Genomic DNA, 12,922 nt, shown 5'->3' with positions numbered 1-12,922 from the left:
CCACTCCCTTGGCTCAAATAAAAGTTAATTAAAAAAAATGCCAGCTCAGAAAAGAACACAAAGTTCAGAATCATTGAAAAGCAGCCAGAGAGAGAGAGGAAACCCCCACGGGTCTCTGCAGATTTAAAATGAAACTCCCCGTTTGGCATCCATGGCAATTGTTGCTCCTGGGAATAAAGAAAGAAATATTTTTCCCCATAAATGCTGAATTAGAATGGAAAAGTAATTTGAAATGCGGTTGAAGTGAAGGGAGTGAGAGTTATAGGGGGCTAGGCGCTTGTATTTTCCAGGTCAGACGGGTGAGGAAGAGCTACAGGTCCTCTCAGCTCTGCTCCACGGGGGCATTTAAATCAGAATATCTGAAAGTGCTTTCTGCAGGTTCCATTATTAATTGTTACCTCTTCCACTCATCTTTCCCTTCGGGTCCTTCTCAGCCCACCGACTTTTCCAGTCTGCTTAAACCTTAAAAACGGAATGCTGGCCAAGCATAGAGAAGCCCAGGAAGAAAGGTGGGCAACGAGCAGACCTACGGGAGAGCATCTCCTGGGCCCCACCTGGAAAGGGCCACGGGGCCGTGCTCCAACGTGATGGCGCAGGAAACCCTCTTTGCAAGGCCTGATTCCCCTGTAATCTCAATTTCCCACTGATTACACCTTAATTGAATGATTGTATCTGGCAGTTCCCATCCTTGGGCTTCTGTTCCGACTCCTTCCGGACTTGGAGGGAAGGGCTGACCCCCTCAACCCCATCTCAACACGCAGTCAATTACGTTAACCTTCTCTCCTCCACTTGCACTGAGCGAGAGGACGGCAGATCTCATTCAGAAAGCAACATGACACGGGAAAAAAACACTCGCAGCTCTGGGAGTGAGAAGTCCTGGTTTTTACAGTTTTGAGGTTGCCCCCACTCAAAGTCAGGACACTTAGAGCAACTTACTTTTCTAGTTTTCACCCCTGCCCCTACCTGCCCCTCTCTAGGATAGCCTATGGTACTAAGGGTGATTTCAGCATAGTGGGGAGAGAATTCTCCTTGCTCAGGCTGCCTCTCATTCTTCCACTTCTCTCTGCCCTCTACCCCAACATCACCTCATCCCTTTATCTCTGCACTTACCTGTCTGACATCTTCATCCACCTGGAGGGCCTACCCCATCCCTTTAAATCCCTCTCACCCTTGGAGATGCAGCTCAAATCTCGCCCTCTGAGGGAAGCTCTGCTGGCCTGAGTGACTTCGTCTTTCTGCATTTATAGCTGGTGCCATCTGTCACTCGGCACACGCTGCTTCATACACGGTGTCACAGTAAAGAGCATGAGCTCTTGAGCTGGACTTCTTGGGTTCAAATCCTAGCTCTATTACTTACTAGCTGCCTGTGACCTAGAGCAGGTTACTGCATTGCTCTGTGCCTCAGTTTCCCCTTATGGGAAATAGGGAAAGCAGTAGTCACTATGTCCTCGGGTTACAGCAAGAACCCATTAAGATAAGGTGTATGCAGTGCTTAGAACAGAGTCTGCACATGGAAGACACTCGAGATGTTAAATTCCTTCTTCTGTCCATCTTCCCAGTGGTTCTTTAGGGACCCAGCACCCTATCATATCACTGAACAAAGAAGTTACTCAACAGATATGAGATGGATTACTTTTGTTTAGAAGGCTAAAAAAAGCCTTTTGTTTAGAAGACTAAAAAAAAGCCCACTTATATTATGTGAGGTTTGGATGCTTCCCTGTATCCCTGGGTCTTGGAAAAGGGAAGAGAATTAAGGATTACATCAGGTATAAGACAACAGACTCAGAGAACACGCACACTTCGTCCTAGGAGTGTCTTTGAGGTAGGAGGATTCCCAGCAGGACACCAGAATGGGTGGCTGTCTATTCCCTCTGCTTGGATTATTCTAACCCCTAACTATTTTCTGACAAGCATTCCCTTTCTGCATCTGACTTGCGGCAAAATCCTTTTTGTTGTTTTTACACTTAAGGTTTCCCTCCTCTCCTATTCTTAAGAATCTAAGTCCCAAACAGGTCATCTGGAAGAATCACCGCGAGCTCCTCCCTGGCTGGAACGAGACTTGTCAGTATCTCTTCCCTCCCCACCAACTGGGCCTGCCTGAGTGGATTCCTGCTGTGGAAAGCAGGGTCATTGATTGCGAAAGCCTCGGTGGGCCCCTGGCAAGTTACTCTTCTGTTCATTGCTACTGCCTCTGCCTGACTGCAAAGACTCGGGACCTCAGAAGCGTTCTTGGATGCTAGCCCTCCCGAGGAGTGGCTGCTTCACCCAGATAAGCCGCTGGGTGCACTTCAGCGGCCGCCCCATGGGGGCTATCGCTGGCCGCAGGCGCTGGAGGGCCTCACCCTCTTACCGGAGCAACTAGTTTTGAGAGTCCAGGAGCCAGGGGAGAAGGTGGGTGGGGGCCAGACTCTCCGCCCGCCCGAGGCTGGGGCTGGGGCTGGGGCTGGAGCTGGCTGTGTCCAAAATTCACGTTGGCTCTTCCGGAGAGTCCCATCTTTCTGTGTAGAGTAAATCTGTTTTTGGACATGTCTACAGTGATTTATTCTTTAGGTGTCAGGCCGCTGTGGAGGAATTTCGCTGCTGTTTATGGGCTGTATACAATTTTAGGGCAGCTGGCAGACAAAGCAAGGAAAAGCTGGGTCTGCGCTGCCCGGAGCTCCTTCCACACCCAGCCTGCTGCTTCTAGACCCCCTATTGTTTGGCATGTGACTCAGAGGACATAGGTTTTCACACTAATGTTCTCTGGGACACCAACCTGGGCACAGAGAAAAACAACACAACTCTAAGACCCTACAGTTAAAGCTCATGAAAGCATATAGTCTAGCAAATCTGCTTCACTTCTAGATGCCTTCTGGTGTTGAGTGTCCTGCCTGGGCACTGCCAGGAGCTCTGACAAGCAATCCTTCAGACCCAGCTCCTGCAGCAACAAGCTCAGAGGACCCAGAGTTCTGCCAGTTTCTTTCAGTGTTTGTTATGAAGAGTGACAAAACCTCCCGAAGATGCCCGGGCATGCAGGGCAATCTCACACACATGAGCGTGTAACACGTGCAGCTAGATGTGATGCGGTGGGATCACTCATTTCACATGCACACACACAGGTTCCTGGATGCACCAAGTTTATCATCATATTTAGGACAAAACCAAGCTTTACTGTCTACTTTGAACTCCGCTCTCCGCAATCAACCAACCTTCCCGCCTTCCCAAACTGAGCACGGACTGTGACAGCACAAAGTATGACCATAAAGCAAAGCCAGGCTGTGCCTTGGAGGAAGGAAAGCACTTTTCCCGCTTACCTGCGTGGGTCATGAACTTCCACCGAAAACTTCTTTTCTCTGAAATACAGGTTTTCCAACTGTCTCCATTGGAATATCTGGACAGAAAACAAGGTCGTTTAAATCCAGGCGCGGTGGGTGCACGGCTGTGCTCTTCTCTGCCGGCTCATTCCAAAACTGGCAGTTTCCTTATCAAAGCAAAGCAAACCGGGAGTTTTGCTTCTCCTCCGCCTCTTGCTTGAAAGCACACCCACACACTTGCACACACACACACAGCGTACACACATACACGCCCACTCTCCAGTTCAGGCCCGGGCGATGTGGGTGTGGATTTTCCTGCAGCTTTCCTAACCGGAGCACAACAAGTCCCTTGGCAGCTGCTGCCCTCGGACAGCCTTTGTCTGCTCCGCGGGTCCCAGCGCTGCAGACTTGTCCCTCCGAAGGGCGGGGGCATGGGGAGAGGCGGGGCTGGGCTCGGGGCCCCCCTGGGGCAGTGCTGGCCGGCTGCCCCGCCCCCTCCTGGCGGGATCCACTTCCTGCCCCTCCTGGCGAAGGGGTGTCTGGTCACTGTCCCAGCCTGCCCAGCCCATCCTTTTGGCTGCAGCATAAAGCAATCAAGAGTTTGGGGGCCTGCAAGGATGCCCTGGCCAGGGACCACCCCAGGGACCACCATCATTGGTTGGTCTGGGGTTGGGGTGGATGGCAGTGTGGTTAAGGCATTTCTGGAAAGCGCACGGTGGAGAGTCCCTGGCTCTCACGTCTCTATGGTCCTTTTCCTTTGGAACAGAGAATGAGTAGACTAAGATGACTAACTGCTAGGGGGACAGGGTCCTTTCATCAGATGAGGGGAAAATTACTTAACTCTCTGGGAAACGTCAAGAGAGGCTTAAATTCTACATATATATATAAAACTTTATATACATTTATCTGTGTGTACACACATATACATCCATATATATGCATATATACATAGATAGGCACATGCATGTGTGTGTGTGTGTGTATGTAGGCAGAAATGTGAGGGTATTGGATTGCCTTCTTTATACGTAGAATTTGAGTTCAACTTGCCGAGAGGAAGATAAAATAAGGCTTCTGTTCCTGTCTTTTTGCCTAGGAGGGGCTGATCCTTTCCCCTGGACTTCCCCACCCTTGGCCCACTGAGTTGAGGAATATGCATTTTGGGATCCCCCTGGTCTTCGACCTTAAGACTCGATTGCATCCCCCCTCCCCCCACCTCAGATCCCAGGCCCAGGGCACCATTAGCGGATGCTTTGGGAAAGGACTCGTCCTGAGAGAAACTGGGCTGGAATAAAAAATGGTCGCATTCTTGGATCTGTACAACCTGCTCTGCAGAAGTAATAGCAGGAGGACATCATTATCTTTTACGAAGGAGCTACCGCTTTAATCAGCAGCTCAGAGCACATTTCGCTCTGAAGCCCAGGGAATCTTGTACTTTTCTTTCTCAGTGAGGGTCTGCTTCAAGTGGGTGGAGAGAAGTTTGCAGCACAGCGAAAGACCCAGAGCCCGTTGCCCACCCCGCCCCCCACTCCGACCCCAAGTGAATGCTGCTGTGTTTCCTCAACTACACAGACCTGGCTCTGCTGGCCCCTGGGTGGGAACACCCACAGTTCCCCTCCGTCTCCCCAGCTGTTAGACAAAGCTCCAGCACTACCAGACCCCACGACGTGGAAGTAATGACAAGTACAAAGTGGTCAGATGGACAGCCACCCTGGCTCGAGCCTGGGCTACCCCGCTTCTGAACTGTGTGACCTGAGCCTTGGTTTACCCATCTGTAAAATGGCAATCACAGCCCCTCTCAAGTGAAGGATGGCCAGGGGGCTGGAGAAGCGGGAGCAAATGACCTGAGCGGCCACAGATCCTTAGCACAGAACCCCCGCAAAGCAAGCGCTCAGAGAACTTTAGGTCTTCTTATCCCTAATTGTTCTCACTTTTCCTGCATCGCAGCAAATAAAAGGGAATGACTCCTGAATGGCAGAAATAATTCCTAAATTTCATAACTCAGGCGCTGACTTTGGGGCTAAAAAAAAAAAGGTAAGGTGGGGTGGAAATCTTTAAGTACATGTCACTGACGAGATGTGGCCAGATTGCTCATTTCACACTCATAGATTCATACACGCTCATGCACACATACGTTCTTAGACACACCATGTTTATCGTGGGAATTTCTCTTTCTCTCCCGCTCTCTCTGTCTTCCCTTTCCTCCAAAGAAAGGAGCCTCCCAGGTATGTGACTTAGTCCCAAGGCCAGTACTCAAGTCCCCACGTTTGGGTGAATGCCTATTTTTCTTGGTCTTGATGTCCTTAACTCTTTCTTGATGAGGGTCTTGCACCTTTATTTTGCATGGGCCCCAAGCTAGTCCTTCTCAGGAGAGCTGCCAGTTGGGGCTCTGTCCTGGTCAGTGACCCTCTGCAAGTGGGGCACTCTGGGTCCGATGCCCTCCTAAGCCCCCCAGGAGCTTCTCCCTTCAGTCAGGAGATGAGCAAACCTGGAGAGCGCTTGGGGAGACCCCACCGTCCTTGAAGTCCCTTCCTTCCCGACCCTATGAAAGCTCCAGCGTGGAGGGGATATTGCAAGGGGCTGGTCCCTGACAGCCCTTCCCTCCCAGCTCCTGCAGAGCAGAGCTGGAGCTGGCCTCCCTCAAAGTGCTCCCTGATGGGGCTGGGCCGGCTAGCTCTGGTGGTCAGTGCCCCAAATTCAACCACTTTGTGGCTGAACCCCGGGGTCCTGCCCTGCATGGCTGTCCCCAGGAGGACTGCCTTCAGGCAATCTTAATAGGGGATGCAGACCAGCGGATTTCTGAGGAAGTCTGCACGAAGCATGGATCTTCATTTTGTTTGCAAATGAAATGCCAGGAAGGAAGGGGGAAGGAGGTAAGTGATGAGTGGGTTTCCACATCGGCACTTTGGAAGATCCCCCAAAGCAAAGGGGAGGCCGTCGAGTGCAATCAGGGTCTGATCCTTGTCTCACATAGGGCAGAGAGGAAGAGCTGGGGAGGCCGGACACCCCAAAAGGGCAGGTGTGAGGGCAGCAGAGCTGAGGGGAGGGGCTGGAGCAGCTGCCCCAGGCCCCAGAGGGTGTCTTAAAGGCCCACCCTCTCCAGGGAGGAGGGGTTGTCTGCCCACCCCTGCTGCCCGTAGCTTATGGAGCCCTGTCCACCACTCCCAGACAGGGACATCCCGGGCCCAGGCCGGCCCTCCACCCAACACCAGGACCCTGCCACCAGGCAGGGACGGCACTGCCCTTTGGGAGTCCATGTAACGGACATGGCAGACCCATTCCTGACCGTGGTCATGGCTGGGCTGGGCCAGGCAGGGTCTATGTAACTTCTTTGACCAGTTATGCCCAAGGAGCTAATTAGAAAGCTTAAGCACGCAATCAGCAATCACGTACTAGTACCTATTAAATGAAGGCCTTGCTATGCATGTCACTTGCCATGGTTGTTTGATCTTTCAGCATTCCCAGGGAAGAGTTAGTGGGACATTTTATTTCTTGGGAGAAAATGAGGCCCTGAACAATGAGGGAAAGCTGCCTACGGCAACACAGGAAGCGAAGGGAAGGACCGGGAGGAGCAGGCAGGGCCCCTGGCCCACACCAATTAGTGGGACCGCTCACTAATCGGCGGCCCGAGGTAAAAGTGGAATGGTCTGTTCAAACAAGCGCAGGGCTGTGAGCGGGAAGCGTGGAATCCATTTTTTTTTCAGCCCTGTACAATGGCTTTCCTTTCCTTTTATAAGGGATGACGAAGATAGAGCCATTCTTTCCTGGGACAGCCGATTCCCCTGGCTTTCTAAACGGCAGGGTTTTCTACCCAGGACGGGCACCGCCCAAGACAGTGATAAGGAAACACCTTCATCCTAGGGGCTTGCACTGAAAACGTCAAGTTAGAGACGCTCAGGAAATGCTCCACCGAGGGCCGAGGCTGGTTCGGGATGTGGAGTCTTTGCTTCCCACCCTGAGCTGCCGTGATTCCACCAGACCCTTCACCCCCTTTCTGGGCCCTGATGTGCTAAGATGTAAGAGCTGAGTTGGGAAAACGTTTATCCCACAGAGAGCAAACAAGAGGGACGAATAAATACCACGTTTGAGCCTGCGCGCAAGCCCACAAAACCTGCTTCGTGAGCGGGACCTGTTTCCTGGTTCCTGTGAGTGGTCCCCGTGGAGCCCCCCGTCCTGGGTGAGGGTGAGGCTGGGGACAGAGATGGGCCAACGGCCACACTCCTAACAGTGGGGACACGGAAGGACCTGAGCTCCTTTACACCTCTCCCCAGGAAGTGGCGATGGGGTGCCGGGGCCGTGCCTGGGGAGGGGGAGCTGCTCCCAGGCCACGTGGCAGTAGAGGATGGGGAGGAACCTCGGTCCAGTGCTCTTTGGCGGGGTGACAGGACCTCAGGGAGCCTGGCCTGGAGGCTGAGTCACGCCAAGGCTAACGACCTCCCTGTGAGTAACTTCCTGCCTCGCTAGAAGGGCCCTTACACAGAACCAGGGGGCGGGCAGGGGGCCCAGCCCCCGCTTCCCAGACGGAGAGCCTCTCCTTCCCCGCAGCGAGGATGAGGCATGGGAATGCATGAGGGCTTAAATAAGAGAGCCATGTCAGGGCTGTGTCTCGTGGCTTCTGGTCCAGGGCTCTGTCTTTTCTTTTCAATATTTTTTTATTAAGATATAACCACCCAAAGTGTACAATCCGTGGTTCACAGTATCGTCATATAGTTGTGCATTCATCATTACAATAGATTTTTCAACATTCTCATTACTCCAAAACAATAAAAATAAAAATAAAAGTAAAAATGAACACCCAAACATCCCATACGCTCTATGCCACCTGTTGTTTATTAATTTTTTTGTCTTTTTTTCTTACTTATCTGTACATACACTGGATAAAGGGAGTGTCAGCCACAAGGTTTTTCACACGCACACATTCACACCTTAAAAGTGATATAGTTATAAAATCATCTTTAAGAATCAAGGCTGTTGGGTTACAGTTCAACAGTTTCAGGTATTTCCCTCCAGCTACACCAAAATCTGAAAAGGAATATCTATGTACTGCATAAGAATAACCTCCAGAATGACCTCTCGGCTCTATCTGAAATCTCTCAGCCACTGGAACTTTATTTTGTTTCATTTACCTTCCCCCTTTTGGTCAAGAAGGCTTTCCAACTCCCATAATGCCAGGGCCAGGCTAATCTCCTGGAGTCATGTCCCACTTTGTCAAGGAGATTTATACCCTTGGGAGTCATGTCTCAGGTAGGGGTGAGGGCAATGAGTTCACCTGTCAAGTTGGCTTAGACACAGAGGCCATATCTGAGCAAGAAAAGAGGTTCTCAGGGGGTGACTCATAGGTATGATTATAAATAGGCTTAGCTTCTCCTTTGCAAGAATAAGTTTGATAAGGACAAGCCCCAAGACTGAGGGCCTGACCCATCACATCGGTAGTCCACAATGCTTGTGAGAACCTCAGGTCTTCCATGGGTGGGGAAGTTCAACACTTCCACCTCTTTTCCCAATCCCTCAAGGCGACCCCACAAACACTTTTTAATTTTCTGCCCAGCTCCTCCAGGATGCACCAGGCATCACACCAACCTGTACAAACCAATAAGATCTCACTCCCTTCTCATGGTTCCCTGTAATTATGGTGTTTGAATAAGCTGACCAGCAAGTTATATTAGGTAGTGTGCTACCCAAAATATACATTTTCTTGGGCCTTTCTGACCATGCCACAGTGACTGAACAATGAGGGAGGGCAAAGCTGTTTCCATCTGCTGTTTAACCAAACGAACAGCCACGTAAATGGCACCATTTGCTTTCCACACACCAACAAGGTGCTCTCCTACAAAAAGAATCAGACCCGAGGCTGCTTATCATCTCTGCATGCAACATGAGACAGCCAAACCACAAAACTCACATCAGGATTTCATTTCTGTGCTGTTCACTTTCTAGAAACAGGGCCACCCCTCACTAATCTTCAGATGCCATGATGCCTTGGGCAGATAAAAATGAGCAGCTCCACCTCCTGCAGGCTGCAGGATAAGAGAAGGGAAGTGGATGGAGTCTAATATGCGAGTGCTGGAGAGAGCCCAGGTCTGCGCCCTCTGGGGATTTTATCAGGTGCCCCCATGAGGTTCTGTGATTGTGGCAGGGCCAGTTCTAGGGGACAACAGAAGAGGGTCTACGTTTTTCCTGGGTTGACGCCATATGCCAGGGAATCTATCTTTTTTTATGTTGGTTGCATGAGCAATCAACATATTTTATTTTCTCCTTAAAGAAGGAAGCAAGGGGCTTGGATTTTAGGCAACATCTATACCCCATTCCTTTCTGACATTCCAGCCTGGGTTGTGAAAACCAGAAAGGGGAAGGTCTCCGCACCTTCTCCTTTGACATGCGTTTACATTTCTAGGGAGTTTACAATCTAGTTGGGAAGACACAGGCAAACTGGGTGATAACATCTGGTTTCTGAACCCAGGCCTTTAAAATGCTGTGGAGGCTCTGGGCCTCTTTATGAAGACTAATCTGAAATAATCAAGGTTTGTGATCATCCTCTATACTATCGTTTGGGCGCATCAGTTTTAGGAGCAAGAGCTCTGACTGGGAAGGTAGGCGCCCTCTGGGGTGGCCCTGGCTTGGAAGTCCACTGCCATCTCAGCTCCCTCCTTTGTAAAAGGAGCATTCCTGCATCCTAAGCACGGGTTGGAGGAAGGTCAGCGTTGTAAATTCAGAAACCATCACAGGCCTACTCTTGGGAATTTGAAAATCAAGTAGTTTGTTTTACACATTTCCTACGGATGCAAGACAATATAGAGTATAGATCAAAAGCCTGGTTTTTAAAGCCAGCCTGCCCATCAGCCTGCCACATCTCCTTGGCAAATTTATTGCTCTGTTCTAATTTTCCCAGTCTGTGAAACAGTCATGAAAACAACAATATTTTTCTCTAAGGCCATTGCACTGATGAATTAATATATATAAAGACCTTACAATGGCACCTGGTACAGAATTAGCAGTCAATATATACTGGCTATTATGGTGCCCTTTCCCTCCATCATCTGCATGTTCACATTATTCTTAGTGGTGAAAAATAAAAGTACTGAATATTTTGAATACATGTCAGTCCAAAGTACGGGTCCATGTCATTTTCTTTGAAAGATGGTTAAAACGGTGCCAGACACACTTGGGTATTTCTAAAACTATTCTCCAATCATTGGATTTTTTTTACAACGCAAGCCTAAGTCAGACCCGGGATTCCTGCTCGTTCCACGTCTGCCAGCCTTGGCCACCTGCTCCGTGGGCTCACTGCCTCCAAGTTTATCCAGCCATATCCAGGGGTCACTGCAAATTTGACCAAAGTTTGCCCCTCTTACTGCTACTCCCTCTGATCTGAAAGCACTTCCCAGAGAAGGAAGCATCTTATTATACTATGGATCACTATTTTGCAGTGGGCTGTAGCAGCACCAGTCAGGTTCTCAAGATATGCAAACTCTGTCCACAGATGAGCTTGGGAGATGGGTGTGGGCTTCAGGCACTGCCCTGAACTGACAACTCTGAGACTCTGCAACTCATCACCCACCCAGCAAGGAAAACAATGGCTAATTTTTCAGGGCAGCCAGACCTACTAATGGAATCAAGATGGTCCTCTGGCGGTTCCTTTCTCCCCACTGGTCAGACAATGAGGACTCTAAATTGATTTGGTTAATTCAGCGACAGATGCCCAGGGGACCAGAACCTGAGCCTCTAATGGATGGGATCTTTTTAACCCATCAAAAACCTTTTAGCTTCCTTGGGTTTAAGAGTCATTGCTAGGGGGAAAGAGAGAAGGAGGTGGACAAGTACTTAACAGCCTAGAGAGAAATGGGCTTTTTTATTTTTCCCCAGTGGACCAGATTTCCTACACTCCCCCTCCTCAGGGGGCCTCTCTATATTATTTTCTTGAACGTACTTTGCCGTTTCTTGCAGAAAGACTTCACCATAAAGCTTTGGCAAATGTAAATATTTTAAAGAGAAGCTGAAAGCTTTTCCTTCCCTACCCTCTGCCTCCTGATGTGATTTATTCCCTCCCCAGAATGCGCCTCCGCCTCCGGAGTTGTATGAGGGTGAATGTCTGAATGGCAGCGAAACTGGGGGTGGGGGTGGGTTCTGAACGGCGATGCAGCTTTATCTCTCTTGGCTCTTCCTTTCTAAAAGAAAATCAAGGCTAATTATACGTGCTCTGACTTTCTTGGTGGTTTTCCTGGTACATCTAGGGAAAATAATTTGGATGGGCCATTTCACCTGTTATGGCAAAGACTAAGCTCTTTTTGGATGGCTTTAAAGGTTTTTTGCTTTTTTGTTTTTAGAGCAGGTTTTGATTACTTTGTGGAGGGAGGGGAAACCTGCATTTTTGTATTTTCTTGGGGTGGGGGCGTGGATGGCGGTTGTCAGTACTCGGATTCTTGGTAGCTCCGTCCAGAAGGATGGCATCTTGGAAAGGCCCCTGACCCAGGACTCCTTGGGGTAAGAGGACAGAACAGGAAAGAGTGGTTGCAACCAGCTCTACCTGGAAATTCAGGGATACCCTCACACCTAAAACTCTGCCTTATCAAGCTAAAAACAAACAGCAAAAGATAAAATGGTGACATTCCACATGCGTGTGATCTGTGTGAAGCAGATGAAAAACAGCTCAGGGGCCAGCCAGGGGTCCTTGCGAATAATAATAATTACTATTTATTTATTTATTTTTCCTGCACGGACAGGCACCGGGAATCGAACCCCGGTCTCTGGCACGGCAGGCGAGAACTCTGTCTGCTGAGTCACCATGGCCTGACCTTTGCGAATAATTATTTAATGCAGCTTGTCTGTAGTTTAAAACACTCTTGTCTTAAGAGCTGGTCTGCAGGGAATGAGGTCCCATATTGCAGAGCTGGGTCCCATGGCACGAGGAGGGTGGTGGAGGCAGACAGCCCCGGGCCTTCCTGGTGGGCAGTGTCCCAGAGAGCGAGGTGGCCAAGCAGGCCGGCTGCTGGAGCTCCCTGGGGCGGGGCTCCCATGGTCTTAATGGCTGCCTGCACATCCGGGCCCTGCAAACGGGCCTTGGGTACCTCTGCTGGCTGCTCTCTGGGCGATATTCTTGCTGGAGCATTTCTGTGTCCTGTCCACAATTTTTGTCATTCCCAGAAAGGAGGGAGTGGGTAGATGTTTTCTGGAGCTGAGGGCTTCAGCTCTGCAGTTTCTGTCTTTCTAGCAGGGCTGGCCCTCATTAAAGCTCTATTTTTTTCTTTTTTCCTTTTTTTTTCTTTCCCTAGATGAAGGGAAAAAAAATTTCTGCAGGGGGCATCAATTTGGGGGGCTGTGTTTTTCTTGGGGGAGGGTACAGGGTGGGAGACAGTGAAAGTGAGGGTGGGAGCTGAGGATGAAACTTCTCTGAACCACTTCCTTTCCACCAGGGGTGCCCCTGACCCACCAAACCTCCCAGCCCCCGTCTTGGGCTAGTTCTCCAGTGTGTCCTGTACGTACCTCTGCCAAAGCCATCATTACCCTGTGTGGCCGTCATCTTTTTTTTTACTCAGATCTCTTCCTCACCAGATTATGAGTGACTTGAAGGCATTTTCCTGGAAATTAGGGCTTATTCAGCACTCAGTACTGGTTTGTTGACTGAATGAATGAAC

The 12,922-nt window shown here is 50.0% G+C and overlaps 1 protein-coding gene across 12 annotated transcripts in view; it reads right to left on the bottom strand.

Annotated features, from left to right (window-relative positions):
- The window catches only part of FRMD4A (FERM domain containing 4A), a 452,880-nt gene that overhangs the window by 77,902 nt on the left and 362,056 nt on the right, over window positions 1-12,922 (bottom strand). For all 12 annotated transcript variants that reach the window (XM_077169372.1, XM_077169370.1, XM_077169369.1 and 9 more), the window contains exon 12: window positions 3,294-3,370. In XM_077169372.1, the coding sequence (XP_077025487.1) occupies window positions 3,294-3,370 (77 nt within the window). The remainder of the gene's footprint in view (window positions 1-3,293; window positions 3,371-12,922) is intronic.

Source organism: Tamandua tetradactyla, chromosome 7 (assembly GCF_023851605.1).
Source record: "Tamandua tetradactyla isolate mTamTet1 chromosome 7, mTamTet1.pri, whole genome shotgun sequence".
NCBI lineage: Eukaryota > Metazoa > Chordata > Mammalia > Pilosa > Myrmecophagidae > Tamandua > Tamandua tetradactyla.
The sequence above is the reverse complement of the archived record's forward strand: the minus strand, read 5'-3'. Positions and strand labels throughout refer to the sequence as shown.